General features: G+C 34.5%; 1 protein-coding gene across 12 annotated transcripts in view; it reads left to right on the top strand.

Moving 5' to 3' along the window:
- The window catches only part of Pcdh15 (protocadherin related 15), a 450,667-nt gene that overhangs the window by 279,252 nt on the left and 148,774 nt on the right, over positions 1–22,641 (top strand). For 11 of the 12 annotated variants that reach the window (XM_042696488.1, XM_042696486.1, XM_042696489.1 and 8 more), the window contains 3 exons: positions 6,694–6,773; positions 7,922–8,015; positions 16,960–17,088. In XM_042696488.1, the coding sequence (XP_042552422.1) occupies positions 6,694–6,773; positions 7,922–8,015; positions 16,960–17,088 (303 nt within the window). The remainder of the gene's footprint in view (positions 1–6,693; positions 6,774–7,921; positions 8,016–16,959; positions 17,089–22,641) is intronic. The other variant, XM_042696485.1, reaches the window with a different exon arrangement.

Below are 22,641 nucleotides of genomic sequence, written 5' to 3'. Positions count from 1 at the left end.
ATATCTATATTTGTAATTGTAAAGATACTGTACAGAGTGGTTACAGTTACATGAGTAAGGTAATGAGTATATTTCCTTTGGAGCATTGTTATGCCCTTTTTTGTTTTTCCTCAACCATCCCTTCCCTCCCCACCTCCCCAACTCCTCCTCCCCACCCCTCCGAAGTTGTAAAGTTTGTTTTCAACATAGTGTCTTGTACATTTCATTGTTACAATGGGACAACCTGTATCCTTATTTCAGCATTTTGTTATTTCCCTTCCCCTCCCCAAATTAGAAAAATGTATATAGAAGATGTGGGGCACCAATTGTTACTTCTTTTTCATTTCTGTACCCTTTCTCTAATATGTAAGTTTATCTGATTTGGGGAAGGGAATGACAATCACAGCAATGGCAGGATAAAGGGTGAATTCATTCAGTTGTGATACTATGTTGGAAATGAACTATATAACTTGAGGGAATGGGGATTGGGTGGGAAAAACCTGGGAGAAATTAGGGAGGAGCTAACATTGTTCCAAAAGAAATATACTCATTTCCTGAACTATGTAGCTGTAACTTTTATATTAAAAAATAAATAAAGGTAAAGAACACAATGAGCATAAGTAAAATATAAAATACCAGAAAAGAAATACACAAGTTTCTGTACGAAAATGGAATAAGAAAATTCTCTACAACTGTTGAATAAGAGAGAATACAGTGTACTAATCTCACTCAAGCACTTAGTCAGGATTGTGTAACAGGTTCTTTTGTCTACTAGTGAGTAGTGAACAAGAGAAAAGCAAATGGAGAGGTGAAGAAAGGTGAATAACTATATGTGTGTGTGTGTGTGTGTGTGCGCGCGCGCGCGCGCAAATAGAAAAAGGCAGCCTGTTAAAATTCTTTAAGGGGGAAAAAGGTGGATGCGGAAGACTGATAAATGAGTTTAATTTCTCAGGAGATGCTGTATGCATATATGGAAAATCAAAATGAAATGCCTTTGTATAACTAACATATGCTAATATAAAACAAAAATGTGATAGCTGTCAGCATAATCTGATTTCTCTCTTTTAGGGACATCTAATTGCAAGGTCAGCTACAGCTAAGGTTTCAAACAGCACCATCAGTTTCTGCCATTTTCTTCTACCCATTCTATATATATATGGTAAAGGTAGTGAGTAAATACTGAATTTTCTAAATGAAAACACAGAAAAATTATAAAGTACCACAATGCCCTTTTCAAGGTCCAAAAGGTCAACTTAAAGTAAATTAGTAGATTTATAAATGAAGGGCACTTTTAAGAAGATTTATATTAACTTATGCTAATAGTGATGTTTTTATGTTCCTATAATTGCATACTTTTATAATTTATTGCTGTCCTTTTATAAATTAAAATGTATGTACGTGTGTGCATGTCCATGTGTGTGTTGGGAGATGAGTAGTTAGCACAGTATACAATAGCATATGTCAACTTTATGTAGGGGAATGCTGAAGGGTCCTGTGAGAAAGTATGCATGTTGGTATACATAAACAATATCTAGCTACCTTTCTCCACACCAAGTATACAATGCTCAAAGCAAGCTTATACTGTTCTGAGACTCAGAGATTGTAAAAATTGGGTCAGTGGGCCTACATGCTTTGCTGTCCTCAGGCTTCTGGAATGTGAGAGGACTCAACAAGGGCTGAAACTACCTGATAAACTATTGTGTAATTTGGAGTCAGCACATCTTCAACAATGGCATTTCTGCCTTTACGTAACATACATAAAAATGTGTCTCACAGTCAGAACAGTTCATGTTAACTCTCTGTCCTTAAACAAAACCCATAGTGACTGTTATGAATGTTTGAGTTTGGATTTTGAGAAATCCCAGTGTATGTCCAGTTCTCGACTCATACAAGAGTCAATTTTGCCTAAAGTGTTTTTTTTTTTCTCCCTGAGAAATGGCAGCCCAATTGCTGCTTTCAACAGTATGAAGTATGTTAAAGTCACAGGCAAACTCTGACATGAGAATTTGGAGTGTTAGAAAGGGTTTTCAGTTTCCCAGCTAGCCTAAATCACTTTCATTGTGAGAAACAACAACAACAAAAAAGCTTTTCATCAGGTACTAAGGAAAATTCACCCTAACTATGTCATTAGCAATAGTAGTCACCTTCCCACTTTCAAATTTATATGAGGCTTTCTGAACTGCAGATGAACTGTAACACTGACTTTAATATCCTTGAGTCTCCTAGGTTTACAGCACCTGTAAATATGCATTCCAAATTTAAAACAATGGGCTTTTCTTTCTGGCCTGAAATATTGGGATCTGTAATTGGAACATGTTGAGACTCATGGAAATTAGCACATTAGATATTAACTAGAATTTATTTCCCCACCAGACTAGAAAACCCAATCTATAGACCTGGAGTAAACTATGGAAATTAGTAAGTGGGTTTTTAAGTGAGTAACACACTATCAGATACAGTGATTCTGGTTATGGAAAGCACACAACCTGGATTTCATGGGATGGCCTTAATTTCAAGAACTATGTGTTTTGTTTCACCTCCAATTAAACTGAGTGCTAGATGACACATTTTTGAAGTTGATTTAAAGGAGTTGATCTCCTTTGGCTCTTCTATAGACATTTTTCAGGGTCTATTGTCACTATTAGGAAGCAGCTACTTTTGACACCTGTGCATGACAGAAGATAGAGTCCAGTGATGCTCTTCAGCACCATCAGTACATCCTGCATTCCCACAAAAGAACAATTCATTCAGAACTGTAGCCACAAACAAAGAATAAGGGCTTTGGGGAAATGGTCCCTGGAACAACAAATTACAACACAAGGACAATGGAATCTTACAAACAACTGCAGAGGTACTGTGTATAGCAATGGAGCTGTATTTGAGGGTGGTGATGAAGACCCACATTAAATGTGTCTTGACCTATTTCCTGTCTTGTTTTAAGTTTTGTCATTTCTGCTGTGAAAGCACAGTTGTTTTCAGGGTTGTAGGAAGAGAAATTGGGAACTTCCCATTTCTGGCTTCATCTTTGTAGAAAATGATGAAGATCAATTTTACTAATTAACATCATCTTTTGATGGGGTTATGATTATGGGTAAAAGTGACCCTGTTCATTTTTCCTGAAGATAGATGACTCTGTATGATTAATAGAATAATTTGAAATCTCTGTACCTGTTTGACATAAGGAACTTTTGTTGTTGCTGTTCTGTTTGTTTCCCTGCCCCTTTTAACTGGACAGGATTAAATAGCTGTGCTATCCCTAAAATTAACTTTTAACAAAGGACTAATTGGAATGTACATACTGTTTGGAAAACTATAAACTAGCTACTAATGTTTTCATAGCAGTCATTAAGACTACCTTAGGTAACTTGGCAATAAATGGTTCTTAATGTGTTGTTTTTTAAAATAAAACCTCACCATTTACTGCATGTCCTGAGCTGTTTATTGTTCCAAATACTGCCAACTCTTGTTGATTATAGCTTAAACATGCAAATGCTATGATTTTCCTGAGATTGTGATGAAGAGGTAGAAACAGAAACTATGTTCCTGAAGCACACTCAACAAATAGCTAATCAGAGGCAGTTTTTGAGTGAAAACAACAGGAGAGCCAATTGATCTTGAGAAATGCCTATGGATTGGTTTTATTTTGTTTTTTTTTTGTTTTTTGTTTTTCACTTAACTACCAGGCATTTGTTGAGTTGCAGCTGAGAAAACAATTTATTTTAGATTATAAATAGGAAACATAATATTTACAATGGAAGGCTTAAGAAAACTGAAGAATTTGACTATAGATTTCTTATTCCTGTTTTGAATAGCTTTTTTTTTTTTCTTAAACATGGATTCACTAAATCCAATAATGGTCTTAGAAAAACATGAAGTTAAACATGTCTTTTTCATCCCTGAATTTTTTTTCTGCTCACACATACATGTCTTACACACAAAAAATGAAAGCTGTCCTCCAAGAGACCTTTAGACTCAGAAAACACATTTCAGAGGTGGAGGTAGAATTATCTAGCAATAAGTTTGCCTCAGCACATCAAGAGTTTCTTCTGCCCCCTCCCAAAATAAAAGCAGTTTGTTTTGGTTTTGATAAACAAACGGTGAGAAAGTGCAATAAACAAATGGTGAGAAAGTGCAATAAACCTTGATTGCCATGACCCATAGTCCTAATTTAACTACAGTGCAGAGACTTAGAATCAGAGGCTTTTCTATGAGACATGATGGAAAATTCAATGAATAATGCCTAAAATAGCAAGCTAACTATATTTATCTACTTTATCTTTCTTTTTCTTCGATTTGTTTTATTTTTGAAATTAATCTATGTGCATTCATAAATGTTTCCCTATACATATACAGATATGTATTGGGGACATATATGGTCAATTTATGATTATAGACACATGCATGTATGTGTGTATGCTTACATATCACGCATAATCTGCATATACACAAGGTACACAGTAGATTTTCCACAGCCACAAACACACAATTTTACTTATGCTAACTTTGTCTTTGGAAATTCTATAAAAATTACAGAAAACATGTGAGCTTGACATTAAAAAATTCATGAAGAAATATCATCATATTACAGTAGTAGCAAATATTTCCATTGTAATTCCCATAAAACATTGACTTTTGTATAAGTGTGACTCAGTCATGAAAAGCAGAAAGTAATCTTGATATGCTCCTAGATTTTAACAACGTTGGGTGACATGCTACTTTCCCAGTTCTCTAGTACTGTTCTTTCTAGAAAGGTAATCCTCCTCAAGGTCTTCACTGCCTTCTAAATCATCATGCTGGAGATCAGGTTCAAAGGTATGAATTTTGAGACAACACATTCAATACAAAACACTATTCCTATCAATTATTTCAGTGCTTAAATTGTCCCCAAATTGATCTTACTGACCCCATTCCAACAATTCACATGTTCTTCTAGAACATAACCATCACTTTTGGAGTGTTCTGCTATGCTGTCTTTTAACAAGATGTTCCAGATTTATTGTGTATATTTTTAAAATTTCTATTCTTAGAATTAACCATTTATCAAGTTCTGGTTTCTGTGGCGGGGGGGGGGGTGTGGAATTTTTACACATAAACCATATCTTCCTCTCAGCATTTCTATCACAATTTTGGTAGTAGCTGAGAGACAGACAACAGTCAGACAGACAGATACCTACATGTACACAAAGAAAAGGGCATATTGATTCAAAGAATTTGGCAGAACATAGACACATAGAGGCTTGGGTTATGTAAGCATCGTTTCAAGGAAAGGGCACACACACCACACACACACACACACACACACACACACACACACACACACACACACACACACACAGATAGGAGGGAAAAGAGAAAGAATGATAGCATGATTGTTTTTGAAGAAATTTCATCAATTTGTTGATTGAAGGACAAAACATATTCTGGATAATTTGCATTTTTAAGTTTGCTAAATTTACCTACCAAGAAATGCCAAAACAGAAATTTATTACTGTGCAGAGACTTAGGTTTTCAATCTCAAAAATCATGGAGTAGTCAATGTGTTAATTGTCCTCTCCTCTTAATGTGTGACTATTCCTGTTTATTAATAAAAACATCAAAACTAAGAAAGTTGTATATCCAAGAGTACACATACATACACACACACGCTCTTATATTTAGCTACGTTTCCAAATTTCAGGTTTATATATTACATCTTATGACTTCTTTTGAGGATTTGAATTAACTGATATTTTCATTTAACCTCATTTTAAGAACAAATTGTATATTAAAATAAAAAAAAACAGAATAACACTAATGACACAAAATATTTTTTAACTGACACTGAAAATATATTCTTCACAACCACCTTTTTATTGCAAGGCCAATTACATAACACTAAGAGTACATATACATATATATGTGCATGTATATATATGTACATATGTATATGTATGTGCATGTGCAAATATATAGTTTGAAACACTGTTGTCTTGAATAGCAAGCTTTAATTCTTGCTCTCAACTTACGTAAAATCATGTATCAGAATACATTGTCTAAGTGACAAAAGAGATGATCATCTAAATCCTTTGATCTTATCTATACAAGAATTCCTATAGGCTAGTGCTTTGTCTCAATGTGCTATGAAAAATGTAACATGATTATCCATGCGCAGTGTATCCTCTACCATGTACCACTTCAGGGATTTGTTCATTTTTTTACATGAATAGAATGATAGTTTAGAGATATGTTTTCTATTTCACAAGTTCTTTTCCTGGTTCCTATGAACACTTCTCACTTAGATAAACATTTTTGTCCTTTGCTTCTGAAAAGTTTCTGACTCAAAATCAGATGTACTTAATAATTTGGTTGAGTTGACTACAAGGAGTAATTGCTTTTAATTAATAAACATGGTATTTGTTTTGCAAACCATTATTAAAGAAATTGTAATTTTATCCTGATCATTTCATTAAGATTTTGTGAACTTTCAGAAATACTGACATCCAATATACAGTCCTTTATTCTTCATCTTGTCATTCAGCCATATATTATTATTTATTTTGTTTTGGTGAAACTGAGATTTGAACTCCAGGCCTGAATACCGTAGAAAGAGCTGCACTACTGAGCCACAGCTCCTGTCATAACCTTTATTCTTTAACAGTGAGCTGGACTTAGGTGCCTTTAGTTTCAATCTTACATAAACCACTTGGTTATTGAATTCTGTTTCTTCTATTTAAGGCAACTGATCGGGAGGGAGACCCAATAACCTATGCCATTGAAAATGGAGACCCCCAGAGAGTTTTTAATCTTTCAGAAACGTAAGTTTTGAAAAGTTAAAAGTGAAGTGATTTATGGTGAAGTGATTTATAACCTGATTTTCCTCATTTTAATGCTAATATAATATTCATAAGGGATTGGACTTATAATCAGAAACTTTCAGCTGTTTGTACTTTTATTTTACTTGTATTTTCCCTTATGAATGTTAATGAGAACTAAGAGGTTAATTTTGAACCCAAAAATCTTACCCAGGAGACTATTTATTTATTTTAAGCATTTTTACTAACTAAAATCCACTGAGGTGGAAACATTTCATTTGCGGGCATAGCTTGGGATTAATTGAATGCCTTTAAAGTTGTCAACTACTTCTAATGGCAAGGACAATCCTTCAGAAAGTAACTTAGTACTGAGCCTTTTATTCAAAAACAAAAATCTTTTAAACAAGGTGTGTTATAGATGCACTTATGATTAGGTGACGTTTTGGTTTTGGTTTTGTTTTCTTTTATCAGTCTTGAGACTGGAACTGAGCCTGGGCACTGTCCCTAAGATCCTTTTGCTCAAGGCTAACATTCTTCCACTTGATCTATAGCGTAACTTCCTTAATCATCTGTGATTTAATTGGAGATAAGAGTCTCACAGACTTTCCTGTCTGGGATAGCTTTGATCCATGATCCTTAGATCTCAGCCTCCTAAGTAACTAGGAAAAAAATTAACTTTTATCCATAGAATTTATCAAATTATATGTTAAGTGTCTTCTACTTAAAGAATGAACAGGCATATGACCATGAGTAGGAAGATAATGTATATTATCTATAATAAATCATTCTGAGTCTGAAAAAATTGTTACCCTGCAGAGATATAATATTCTTTTCATTTAGAAATAATCACAAATAAGATAGATTTCTTTATTCCAGGAATGAATTAAATCTCATTTTGATTTTTTTCACTAGAAGATAAGGAATCATCACAATTATCTTATTCAGTTTGGTAGCTTATTGTTATTGCTAAGAAACTTGATAGTCTTAAAAAGCCTCTTTCAATTTGCAACTGGAATCCTAGTATTATCCATCTTAAGTGTGGAAGTTCTGATTGCTTAGTTGGAAATAATCTAACATAGTTTTGTATAGAAAACACACTGGTTGTGACCTTGTATTTCTCTATCTTACTGTTGATTTTTTTCTTCTGCTAGTACAGGGATTCTAACCTTAGGGAAAGCCCTGGATAGAGAAAGCACAGATCGTTATATTCTCATCGTCACAGCTTCAGATGGCAGGCCAGATGGGGTGAGTATACGCCATACAACAGGCTTCTCAAATTAGTGTTCAAAAAACTTTTACTCTTGTGGCCCTATGCTCTAAAATAAATGTGCTATAGTTATGAATTAATCTGCTCTAGACTGGAACACATAAAATTATGAATTAATCTTCTTTTTACCTGGAACACCCATAATTAGAAGTGCTTTTTTCCCCCCAGAAGGTTCTTTTAATTAATATACCTACACTCTGAATGAGATCTGGTGTTAGAACCTTTGACTTTGTAGTTTAGGCACTTATGATCAGATTCAACTCCCATCTACCAGGACAGTGAAACCTAAGTTATTCTAAGAATCATTCTTAGAACTATGAAATGCGTTTGTCTGCTAGGTTTACCATGTGGAAACCTCCTTCACTTACTGCCACTTTGAGGCAGGGATTATAGGTAGATTTATGAGTATACCTGTTTATGAACAAAGCAAACGCTTAATTGATAAGCTTGATGAACATCAGTGTGATGACAATGATTAAAGTTGACCCTTTACTTTCATCCAAAAGATACATCCTACATCTTTTGGATCCAAAAGTCAGTTGTTTATTTTTTTTGTGTTGTTTTGTTTTGCCAGTCATGGGGCCAGAACTGTGGGTCTGGGCACTGTCCCTCAGCTCTTCAGCTCAAGGCTAGCACTCTATCACTTGAGTCACAGCACCACTTCCAGCTTTTGGTGCTTATGTGGTGCTGAGGAATCGAACCCAGGGCCTCATGCATGTAAGACAAGCACTCTACCACTGAGCCACCTTTCAAGCCCCCGAAAGTCAGTTTTAAGAATAAATAAATTTACTTAATCTTTCTTCAGTAGGTAGTTGATGCTGTTGGGTTGCTTCATAAGACCGTGTGCCTGCTGTTTGAGTACTCTCCATCATTTAGCTTAGTCTCCAACACTCTAAGTTATTTTTGAATTATTCAAATTATTTGTCTATCTTCTTCAAACTACCATATTCACAAACTACATATCCAGATTTTTAAGCATTGTAATTTTTTTTTATCATGGCTGGTGTTTTATTTTATTTTTTTGCCATTCTTTTTTTTTATTCTCCTTTAGTTAAATGCTTTAGTGCCAATCAGCACTGTTGTCTCAAATAATTTCAAGCCCAGGATAGACAAATAAGTTTCAATCTTTTCAAATAGTAACCGATCTCCAGTTGAGTTAAAATCAATTTTTGGATCCACGTGATAGCTTGGCTAAGAATATATGAAAATGTGGTCCTTCCATTTACTTCAGGATGCCTTCTGAGGAAATAATGCTATTATAGCCGGGCGCTGGTGGCTCACGCCTGTAATCCTAGCTACTCAGGAGGCTGAGATCTGAGGATCGTGGTTCAAAGCCAGCCCGGGCAGGAAAGACCGTGAGACTCCTATCTCCAATAAACCACCAGAAAACCGGAAGTGGCGCTGTAGCTCAAGTGGTAGAGCGCTCGCCTTGAGCTGAAGAGCTGAGGGACAATGCCCAGGCCCAGAGTTCAAGCCCCACGACCGACAAAAAAAAAAAAAAAATGCTATTATAAGAAGATGAAACTGATACTTGTATCATTTCATAGTCTTTATCAAAATGAGAAAAATAGGAAGAATTAGCAAATTTGGTAATTGCATATTTTGTATTATAAAATATTTGATATTTCAGACATTAAATACTATACCAAATATAAAATGTACCATTTTAGTACAGTTCTAGAGATTATCAGGCCCTATAGAAACGACTCAAATGGCAGAATGATGAAGGAAAATAAAGGCTAAGATGAATTTATGTGTGTGCAATATCCTCTGTTTTTCTGGGCCTGTGGTACAAATGTGATCAGTAATGGGATTCTTAAAAAGAAATAATGAATAAAATACTTGATTAGACAACAATACAGGAAGAAAATTGTAAGAAAAAAAGGAGAAAATATTTAACATACATTAAGGGGTATAAGTAAAGTGAATTGCAGAAGGGATATTTAGGTTAAAAATTGGTATAGAAAAAATATGAAGCATAATGTGTAATTGTAAGCTGTGTCATATTATAAATCAAAAATTGATGCAGTTATATTAGCTAGGATATTTAAGGTCTGCCATTGAACAGAAAATTTCTTAAATTAGGGAAAGAATGGAAAATAAATAGCGTAGTTAGATTTCTGGCATATTCAAAATCAACTAATCATGATATTGTCCACTGGAATACACAATGTCTTGACTGAAATTAATGATTTTATTCTTAAAGGTATTTTCAGTAATTTACTAGAATATTTTGGTTCTTTTTGGCAAGGTGTCTCAACATGTCTAGGTATCCATTTTCTAAATCCATTGTCAGTAAGATTTCACTCAGCTTTACAATATTTCCTTTTTAATGAATTGTTTTATTTTCAAATGTCTGCATCTCATATAGAATACAATTAATTTCAGACATTTTTTCAGGTAATACATAATACATAATATAATTACATAATTTTAGACATATACTTTTATATAAGCATGAACGTTGTGCTCCTGAAGTAGAAAGTGATTGCTTAAAAATAATATTCTCGTACTTTGAGAGCCCTCAGATTGAAACATTTAAGTTGATATCCTTAAAAAAGTACCAACAAAACCAGTACTTTAACTTTAATAATGGTAATCTTCAAAACCAGTACTTTAACTTTAATAATGGTAATCTTTAAGATGAATAATATATGAGCAGAGACCATAGAAGTTTGGATTTTTCTTAAATCAAAGTGATTATCAGCAATTTATATGAAATAAAATTTCAGAGTAAACTTGAATATGTTTATAAGAGTCAGAAAAGGGACTAGGAATGAATAGAGCTCACACTATTTTGGCCATTATTTATATTTTGTGAGAATATACTGGAAATTTTATCTGTCTCACCCATGTTTCCCATTTCAAAATTTATTTTACAAATTATGATCGACAAACATACAAACTAATATATATATATATTTAGAGAGAGAGAGAGAGAGAGAGTCAGTCATGGGGCTTGACCTCTGGGCCTGGGCACTGTCTCTCAGCTATTCAGCTCAAGGCAAGCGCTCTACCACTTGAGCCACAGCATCACTTTTGGTTTTCCAGTGGTTTATTGGAGATAAGAATCTCACGGACTTTCTATGCCAGGGCTGGCTTTAAACCGCGATCCTCAGAAAATTTATAATTTATTATAATTATTTTAACTACCTATCACAGCATAATAAGATGATTTTTTAAATTAATTAATTAAAAATTTTGGGGGAGTCAGTCATGAGTCTTGAACTCTGGGCCGGTGTGCTCTCCCTCAGCATTCCAGCTCAAAGCTAGCGCTCTACCTCTTGAGCCTCTTCCAGCTTTTTTCTGTTTATATGTGGTGCTGAGGAATCAAACCAAGGGCCTCATGCATGCGTGGCAAGCACTTTACCACTGACCTACCTTCTCAGCCCTGATTTTTTAAACTTATATTTGAGTATGTTTAAGTCATACAAAGGAGTTTCAATTCAATATGTCCATTTGTGGTCTTTTTTGAAATGTTAATATTCATATTTATTTTCAATTACTGACTATAGAAGAATTTACCAATTTCTTAAGAAAAATAATACCTATTTTTTAGTGTTCTTATGTTTTAGCTGAAATATATTTGAATAAAATCTTTATGAATGGATTTCTTTTGAGACATTATATTATCTCATTCATTTTCAGAGCTTAAAAATGATTGCATTTTTTTATTTTTTTTTAACTGGAGGAAACATATGCTTTATCCTTTCAGAAGTGTTCTGAAACGTTCTTTAAATGTGACTAGGCCATGAACGATGATGGAGATTAGGATATACTTGAGTTAAAAATTCTAAGTAATATACATTCAAAAAGTTAATGTTCAGAATCCATCTCAATCAACAAAGAATCCGTCTCAATCAACAAACTGGGCAATGGTGGTATGCACTGATGATCCTAAGTACTTTTATTCCATAAGTAGGAAACTTGAGAATTGAAGTTGACCCCTTTTGAGAAAAATGTTAAAATGCTGGATATTCAACAAAGCATCTTTGTATAGGGGAGAAATTATACTCACCACACATGTGCTGAGGAAGGAATAGGCTCACAAAAGACTTGAGGCAATAGTGGAACACATCTGTAATGCCAGCCTTCCTAGGTTGAAGAAAGAGGAGACAAGCTTGAAGCCAGCTAGTCTATAATAGTACTAATATTTATTATTATGACTACTACTACTAGTCGTAATCACAGTGGCAGTAGTGGTACTTAAAGAAGTAATAATAATCTAATAATTATAAAAATGAATATCAGGGAGAAGTTAAAATTGTGAACTTCAGTGTAATCACACAGAATCAGAATCTAATTTCTAACAAAGGAATACAAAAGCAGGAAACTACGTAGGACAAACTAATTGGACCAGAACTCTCTCTTAAAAAAATCAGGTAGTGGGGCTGGGAAGGCGGCTCAGTGGTAGAGTGCTTGCCTTGCATGCTTGAGGCCCTGGGTTCGATTCCTCAGCACCACATAAGCAAAAAGAAAAAAGCTGGAAGTGGCACTGTGGCTCAAGTGGTAGAGCACTAGCCATGAGCTGAAGAGCTGAGGGACAATGACCAGGCCCAGAGTTCAAGACCCACAACCGGCAACAACAACAACAACAAAATCAGGTAGTAAAGTCAGGCACCCATGGCTCATACCTTTAATCCTAGCTATTCAGGAGACTGAGACCTGTGGATTGTGATTCAAAGCCAACCCAGGCAAGTAAGTCCAAGTGACTCTTATCTCTGATTAACCACCAGAAAACTGGAAGTGATGCTGTGGCTCAAGTGGTAGAGTGCTCACTTGGAGCTGAATAGCTCGGAGAGACTATCCAGGCCCAGAGTCTAAGCCCCAAGTTCCCACCCCTCCGAAAAAAAATCTAGTGGTAGACTTTCTAAAAGATGTAGAGAAAACAGATAGATATATAGATAGACAGACAGACAGATACATACATACATACATACATACATACATACAAGCATGCATAGAAAACAGAAAAATTTTCAATGAGTAAGTGAACCTAAAAAGTTAAGGAAAGATATTTTCTTTTTTTTTTCTTTGGTCCGGTGGTGGGGCCTGAACTCTGGGCCTGGGCGTTGTCCATCAGCTCTTCAGCTCAAGGCTAGCGCTCTACCACTTGAGCCACAGCGCCACTTCCGGCTTTTTTCTTTTTGCTTATGTGGTGCTGAGGAATCGAACCCAAGGCTTCAGGCATTCAAGGCAAGCGCTCTACCACTGAGCCACCTTCCCAGCCCAAGGAAAGGTATTTTCTTTTCTTTTTTTCTTTTTTGTTTTGTCGGTCAAGGGGCTTGAACTCTGGGCCTGGGAGCTGTCCCTGTGCTTTTCATCTCAAGGCAAGCGCTCCACTGCTTGAGCCACAGCACCATTTCCAGTTTTATAGTGGTTTATTGGAGATAAAGAGTCTCACGGATGCTCCTGCCTGGGCTGGCTTTGAGCCTCCTGAGTAGCTAGGATTACAGGCGTGAGCCACAGGCGCCCGGCTTTGGAAAGGTATTTTCAAATAAAATTTCATAATGAAAAAATTATGAAGCTGAATATTATTACTGAAATTATATATATATATAAGTCACTCATTGGTCAATTTGAGATTGAGAGGATCAGCAAACATGGAGATATCAATAGACATTATTAAATCTAACGGAGAAATCAAATACAGTGATTAAAGACAAACAAAAATGATGCTAATCGAAATGCACTCCAAAACAACATATCTTTTTTTGGTTGTTTAACTTGTCATCAATGTGCTGTATCAAGCTCTTTCTTTTTAATTTATTCTATTTTTCTTTTTCCCTTAGGTTTATCCCTGGCAATCACTGTCTTTGATTCTGTGTCTTCTATATACATTTATCTGATTTGGGGGAGGGAAGGGAATAACAAAATTGTGAAACAAGGACAGAGGGTGAACCAATGCAAATGATACTCACAAAACGCTATATTGGAAATGAGCTATACAACTTGGGGTGGAGGACAATGGAAGAAAAATGGAGTGGGTAACAATGTTTGAAAAGAAATGTTCTCATTACCTTACTGATATAACTGTAACCCTTCTGTACAGCACATGTACAATAAAATAAAAATTTTAAAAATGAATCTATTACAAAGCATTTGGGATGGTACAATGAAGCTAAGGATCAATAGACATAATTATAGGCCAGAAATATTCGTTTTATTGATTATTCAACGATACCCATGCAAGTCCTCTTCAGATTTCTTAAGAAATATGTAAGCAAGACATTGTTCTATGTGTGTCTTATTATTTCTGCCAGAAATATTGATTCTTCCTGGGTGCTGTAAACTCATTGAGACATGGAGAAATAAGCCCACGTGGTTCATGAATATTAGCTCCCATTCAGCACAGAATGCTATGCATTTTATTTAATTATGAATTTATTAAGTTATACATTTCTCCTGTACATTATCCACTTACAGGTTACAATACTGGATGGTGGATATAAAAGAATATAAAAGCATATAACTCCATGATATCCACAATGAGAATGTAAAAAAATGGAGTGAGGAAAAAAATAGCAAAACAGACTGACACAGAAGTACAAATATATAAGTAGGCAAAAAAGGGGTCAGGTAGTTAGAAGAACAGTCAGCAAATTCCATTGTGGCTGCTCCTAAAATTTGGCTCCAGGCTGTCAATTTTAATGTCTTGTTCACCCTTGGGCAAGTTGGGAAGCAATGTAACTATGAAACACATTTTATTTTAAACTGTTTTCACCTCTGACACAACTTGTAAGTGGTAATAGTTTTTTTTAATATTTTTGTTATAAAAGCAATGTAGGTTCTTTGTACAACATTTGGAAACATAAAAATAAATAAATCTATAAAATAAATCTATATTCAATACAACCAGAACACATTTGATTCTCTTTATATGTATAAAGAAGTTATATATACATATATATACATGTACATGCACAATGGATTTATATACATGTATGCAGCTTATAAATTAAATGACTTCTTGGAAAATATACAAGTAGAAAAGTGCATAAATCATAATCATTTAATTTGATAGTAAACTTACCACTGAAATGCATGTAGATCTCTGTGTCTGACCTCTTTAACTCAAGTTTACATGCGTGAAATCTATTAGCTTTAGTATTTTTACCATTAGTACATTCATTCTTATTAGTGTATATTATTTCATTGAATGCATAAAAATACTATATAAACAGTCTATATTAATAGAAATTTGTGTTGTTTAAATGTTTGATATATAGTTCTGTCCAGATATTAGTATCCTTTATAAGTCCTCTTTCTCTTTCTGCTGTATGCCCTAAATCTGATGGAGCTAGGCAGAACCTAGGAACTGTACTGAGGTTTAGACTTCAGAGGACACTCTCCAATTTGAATCATGTATGGAGCTGTATCTGAATTCTGCACATGTCATTGGACATTCCGGTCACAGAAGATCGGAAATTTCTCTTTAGTCACATAGTAATGGTAGATTCACTTTTGTACCATCCCCAGGGTTGTATGTTCATAAAGCACTAATTTTATGACCAGTATCTGCAACTAATGTTATTGATTTAAATGTGAAACATTAACACTATTAATATTTTCAGACTATTAACTTTCCAGATAACGCATATTTATATAGTGTGATTTTTTATTGTTGAAGTGTGATGTATAGAGAGGTTACAGTTACGTAAGAAAGATAATAAGTACATTGCTTGTCAAATTTGTTATTCTTTGCCTTATTTTTCTACTACTTTCCTTCCCCAATCCCCAGTTGTTCAGATCATTTTCAACATATTGGCTTGTGTCTATCGCTGTTGCATTGATTCTCCCATTGGCCTTTGTGTCACTATTCTGTGGTTCCCCTTTACTTCCCTAATCCAAATAGACATATATAAAATACCAGGGTATCAAAATCAAATACAGTGACAACAGGGGTTATACCATAGGGGAAGTACATACAAAAGAAACAAAAAATTACATAGGAGATGAAAAAAAAAAACAACAAAGAAAAACCTCTTGTGTCCCATATTTTGGAGTTCATTTTGCTTAGCATCATCTTATATGGTCATATGGACATATGTATTGAGCTATTCTGATCATCTGCTAAGATTATCCTAGATGTATACTAATTATCACAAATAAGGGAAACCATGGACCTATGTTTCTTTGGGTCTGGCTTACTTCACGTAATATAATTTTTTCCAAGTCTTTCCACGAATAGGGTGGTGTCATTCTTTCTGATGGAAGCATAGAATTTCATTATATGTGTATATATGCATATATATGCACATACATACCACATTTCCTTGATCTGTTCATCTACTGACATTAGATCCTTGTATATTACCCTACATCAGAACCAACTCCAACTGGATCAAAGCCTCCAAGTAAAAGAAGACACCCTGATAACATTATAGGAAGGATTAGGAGAAACTCAAGGGCTTCTTGGCACAGGCTGAAATTTTCTTAATAAAGACCCAGAAACACAACAAATCAAAGAAAGGTTAGACAAATGGGATTGCATGAAACTTCAGAGCTTGGCAAAGTATAGAGCTAGCAAGATCAATAGAAAGCCCACAGATTGGGAGAAGATCTTCACTAGCCATACAACAGACAAGGGTCTCATACCTAAAATATACTTAGAACTCAAAAAATTAAATCCCCCAACAACAAATGCTCAAAGAAACAACTGCCTGATTAATTAGTGGGCTAAAGGCTTAAAGAAAGACTTCTCTGAAGAGGAAATAAGAATGGCCAATAGTGTGATGTTTTGTGCTATATATTTTATTATATTTTCATTCATTCATTCATTTGTGTATTTAAATACTAAGGACACAGAATAGGAATGAGATGCTTTTTGGATCTAGAAATTTCAGGATGACCACTTCATTGAAGTCGAAAATAGCTCCTCTAATATTTAATACGTTTTTATTTTTTGTCATTTTCTTCAAGACCTCCACTGCTACAGTGAATGTGGTAGTGACAGATGTCAATGACAATGCTCCAGTGTTTGATCCATACCTACCTAGGAATTTATCTGTGGTGGAGGAGGAAGCCAATGCCTTTGTGGGTCAAGTAAGGGTAAGTAAAATAACTATGCTATCTTATGGCTGTGGAGTAAAGTGCATTGTTTCTTGATGAACCTTTTTTATTGTAATCTTGAAAAGAAATTCAACTTATCTAATTAGTTAAATGACTAGTGGATACTCTTCAAGATTTTTTTAATATTTAAGAGCTTTTAAAAATAACATTCTTATATATATATACATATTATTGTAAAGATATTGTAGAGAGGGGTTACAGTTATATGATCAAGGTAATGAGTTCATTTCCTATCAAGCATTGTTACCCTCTCCTTTGTTTTTCCCTACCTTCCCAACTCCTCCTTCCCTCCCCTCACAAACTTGCAAAGTTCATTTACAACATAGTGTCTTGTATATCACATTGTTACCATGGGTCAACCTGTATCCTTATTTTTTTTTATTTCCCTTCCCCTCCCAAATTAGAAAAATGTATATACAAGATGCAGGACACCAGAATCACAGTGACAGCAGGTAGTTGTACCATGGGGGAAGAACATACAAAGAAACAAAAATAATCGCATACTACATTATAAGCACATTTAAAAGAACAGCAACAAAGAAAAAAAACTCTTGTGTCTCTATCTCGTGGTTCATTTCGCATAGCATCAGTTTATATGGTCATATGTACATAACTTTTGACCTTTTCTGCTTCTCTTAGACATATACCAGTTATTGCATCGAACCATGGGTTCGATGTTTCTTTGGGCCTGGCTTACTTCACTTAATGTAATTTTTTCCAAATCCTTTCATTTCCTAACAAATGGGGTGGTGTCATTCTTTCTGATGGAGTCATAGAATTCCATTGTATATATACCACATAAAAATAATATTCTATAAAATTGGATTTAATATATTAAATGAGCTTATTGAATTTTGTTTTTCTGTAATTTAGGCAATAATTTATGTGTAATTATTATTTTCTTTATATATATAATTTTCCCGGTGATAAGAAGTAATTAGGAAAGTGTGCAGAGCACAGAGAAAGGGCAGTGAGACTGAAACTAGCTCTGAAAAGTGAACACTGTTAACAGATACATTTAGAGAGATCGGAAGTTGTCTAGGGAAAGGAAACTGTATAATTAAAGTACAAGAATTTGAATTCATGACACATCACAATTAAAACAAATAGAATTTGCAATAATATACTTAAAATTTTTCTAATCTATTTTGAAAAAATAGTAGCCAACCACAGAGAGTCGCAGGTGTGGCAATATCAGATTTAAATGTAATAGTCATTGCTGAGTAAACTAAAGGAAAAAATTTAAACTGAAAAAAGAGGAAATAAGGGACAATAGTCAAGTCCCAATATATGAGATATGAACTAATATTGATAAATTAGTGACATTACGATTGTCAGTCTACAGTATGATATTTATGGAAACAAATTCTTTTAATTGGATACAAATTATCAGGTATCCAGATAAAGCAAATATTGAAATACTGAATTGAATTCCTATTTCCAAAACATATTTGTAGAGATAAAGCACATATTGAATATTCAACAAAAATTAGTAGCTATCAAGTAGATTATTAAGTTTGAGTTAATTTTTATTTTCCTTTTTTTTGTTAAGGAAAGCAACATTACCACTATCTATGCTCTTTTTGAAAACTTTTGTAGTAACCGTTGTTTTTCTCATTCTCAAATTTAATGTGAAATGGTGAACATAATTTATTTCAGGTTTTTAAAAGTTACAATACTAATCCTAAAACTTTTTTTGGGGGGGGGGTTCCGGTTGTAGGGCCTGAACTCTGGGCCTGGGCACTGTCCCTCAGCTCTTCAGCTCGAGGCTAGTGCTCTACCACTTGAGCCACAGCACCACTTCCGGCTTTTTTCTTTTTGCTTATGTGGTGCTGAGGAATCGAACGCAGGGCCTCATGCATGCAAGGCAAGCGCTCTACCACTGAGCCACCTTCCCAGGCCTGAAAACTAATTATTTGCTACATGTGATACATTTAGCTCAACAATCTTGAGAGTATAAACTTGAGAGGAAGACATAGAAAGCAAGCTGCATCCCTTGATTCTGGAGAGTTAGAGAAGATAAAATGTCTTTAGAAGCAATTTTGGTAGATCACAATGGCCTTCTGTTGTTACCTAACAATAATTAAATAATCCATTAATTTCTCTTAATGATGCCTATTCCCCCTGTAAAATTTAAATGTAATTGTCACCAAAAAGCATTAAAACTCAGATTCATATGTTTAATTATTCTATTGAATTTGAGTTATCATTTTGTGTTTATGTCCTAATGTTATTTGAAAATGGTATTTCAATATTTTTGGACTGAACATAGGAAAGATTATTTGAAATTAATGTACCAATAAAACATATCATCCAATACTGCTGAAGCAATATTTATAGATTATTCATAGCACAAATGTTTCATCCAATATTATGAAAAATAACCATCTAATAATTATTTAATGAAGATCTTACTATTCCCAAAGTATAGTACACTTCAATGTGAACTACTATGCTAATAAGAGATAAAAGATGTGTGTGGAATAAAATCTAATTATCATAGTTACAGTGTAATCTATTCCAAGAGTCAATACACTAATACAAACTACTGAAGGACTGAGAGACATTATATTGACTGACATGACCAGGGTCAAGAATCATATGTTTAACAAGCCACATTCATTTTTTTTAACCTATTAGTAACATTCTAGATAGGGAAATAAGTGCAAATAAGATATCAGGTAAAAAGAGGTAATACTAGACATATTACAGATGAAGAGGCTTTTTGAGAACACTAAGTCCATAGTCTGACAATAATAGATTTATTTAAAGAAGCTCTAGAAAGTTGAATTTACTTAACCTAAAACACAAATGCATCAGCATTGTGCAATCTGTATGCTATATTTTAACTAGAAGGCAATGGTAGTATTTCACTGCTAAATTTTAAGACAGTTTAAAATTCATTACTAAAGGAAATGGGCAAAGAAGCTGAGAGACTTCTCAGAAAAGGTAAGAATGGCAAGGAAAAAGCATAAGGAAATGGTCATCACCCTTGGCCAAATAACTCTGAAATTTGGCCAACATTGTGAATTAAAACAACAATAAGTGTTGGTAGGGATGAGAGGAAAAAGAACCCTATTGCACTTTTGGTGGGAATGTAAACTAGTACAACCTCTCTAGGCAGCAGTTTCTGGGTTCCTCAAGAAATTAAACATAGACCTTCTCTATGACCCAGCCATACTATTCCTGAGCATCTACGCAAACATCACAAGCCAGGGTACCATAAACACACTTGCACATCCATGTTCATCACTGCACTATTCACAATAGCTACGTTATGGAAACAGCCCTAGATGCCCTCAGTAGATGAGTGGATCAAAAAATATGGTACCTATATACAATGGAATTTTACATAGACATTACAAAGAATGATATATCATTTGCAGGGATACGGATGGACCTAGAACAAATCATGTTAAGTAAACTAAGCTCAGAGAGACAAATGGTACATGTTTTCTCTCATATGTGGAAGCTAGATCTAAATACACTGGGAAATGATAAATCATACAGAACTGTAGGCATTTATGGATCAAAGGATGATACCCTCAGGAGAGGAACTCAGAGGCACAATGCCGATATGCCTCTGATCACACAAAATAGTATTTATTGAAATGAATACCAGGCAATAGAAACAAGAGGTTTTTCTTCTTTCTGTCTTGTTTGTTTGTGTATATGTCTTTGGGAGGGCAAGGGGAAGTACATAAATAGAGAAACAAATGCACCAGTGATACTTACTAGACACTACATTGAAATTGAATTATACAACTTGTGAGTGGGGATAGGAGGGAAAAGATGGAGAAAATCAGGTAAGGGTGACTTTGTCCAAAAAGAAATGTACTCTTTACCTGGCTTACATAACTGTAACCCCTTTGTATTTCACTTTGAAAATAACAATATTTTTTTTAAAAAAATCATTAGTAAATGACAGAGTTTAGAAAAGCGGTTGGTGATGTCACTCAAAATAGAAATAGAAGCCAGGCATCAGTGGCTCACACCTTTAACTCTAGCTACTCAGAAGGCTGAGATCTGAGGATCTTAGTTCAAAGCCATCCTGGGCAGGAAATTCCATTGACTCTTATCCCCACAAAACCACCAGAAAAACTTGAACTGTGGCTCAAGTGGTAGAGCATTCGCCTTGAGCTGAAGAGCTGAGGGACAGTGCCCAGGCCCCAGAGTTCAAGCCCCACGATTGACCAAAAAGATAAAGAAAAAAGAAGTATATATTTGCTTCAAATCTACAATTTAATATGAAACAAAGTAACCCAGAACCTCAGTAAACTACTTCTGAAGATGTGACTGGCTTTTGTCTTACTGTGTAGTGTTCTGCAAAGAAATTCAGGTGAGGAATTTTGTGATATTTATTATTATTTTATCATCATCATCATCATCATTATCATTATTATTATTTTGTACATTAGTGTAACATTTCATGGTACCTAAAACTAAATGTTTTATTTTTAAGGAAACCACAAGTGAGGGGTTTCTTTGTTGTTCTTGTTTTTTTATTGTGAATATACCGTAGAGAGGGGTTACAATTACATGGGCAAGGTAATGAGTACATTACTTATCAAGTATTGTTGCCTCCTCCTTTGTTTCTCCTTCCAATCCCTTCCCATCTCCCACCCCCCACGTCCTCTGCCACCCCCCCTCCCCGCACCAAAATTGTAAGGTTCACTTTTCGACATAACATGTACAAGTGAGGGTGAGGGTTTTATGAGTTCTTTTCTAGACTCAAGACAACACAATGCAAAGACTGAAACCAAGTCAGGTAAAGGAGACCATGACAAACTAGTAATGTCTACTTTAATGATGCTACCAAAAAACAAATATTTACAATGAAGACATTTATTGTTTGTGACTTTTTGATACGATGCCTTTTTGAATATTTCTTAGCCTTTCATAAATGAATTTGTAAACAATTGTGTGCTTTTACGATAGATATTTAGAGGTTACTCTTTCATTAGTTTCAGTATTATCACATTTTTAGAACAAAAGCACATATATGGATTTGGGTGTCCATATGTGTTATATATGTGTATCCCAGATACAGAACGATTGATGTCTTTATTGATGAATGCTACCTTCCTCGAGATAACTTCACTGCACTACTTGTAATGAGTTTCTCTTTCTTAGCACTCTATTGTAAGCATGCCTGGTTCTTCAGTCTTCCATTCATTTATATTTTTTAAATTATTTTCAAGTAGTTGTACAAAGGAGTTGCTATTCAACAAAGCAGTTTATGAATACAGTGCATTTTAATCAATAACATGTTTCATCATTCTATTCTATCTCTCTCAATCTCACGCTTTCCCTCAATTTTCTTAATTTTATAGAGCATGCATTGAATTTTATGACTGTATTCCCCCATCTTCTCTTCATTCATCTAAACTCCTCCCCTTAATCCTGACCATTCTTTCAAGTTCCCCTTTCTTTTCTTCATTTTTTAAATTTTGATTTTATTGTAAAGATCGTGTTACAGTTACAAAAGGGGCTACAGTTACATAACTAAGGTAATCAGTACATTTCTTGTCA

This window comes from Dipodomys spectabilis, unplaced genomic scaffold (genome assembly GCF_019054845.1).
Source record: "Dipodomys spectabilis isolate Male_0828 unplaced genomic scaffold, ASM1905484v1 ptg000207l, whole genome shotgun sequence".
In the NCBI taxonomy this organism is placed as follows: domain Eukaryota; kingdom Metazoa; phylum Chordata; class Mammalia; order Rodentia; family Heteromyidae; genus Dipodomys; species Dipodomys spectabilis.
The sequence above is the reverse complement of the archived record's forward strand: the minus strand, read 5'-3'. Positions and strand labels throughout refer to the sequence as shown.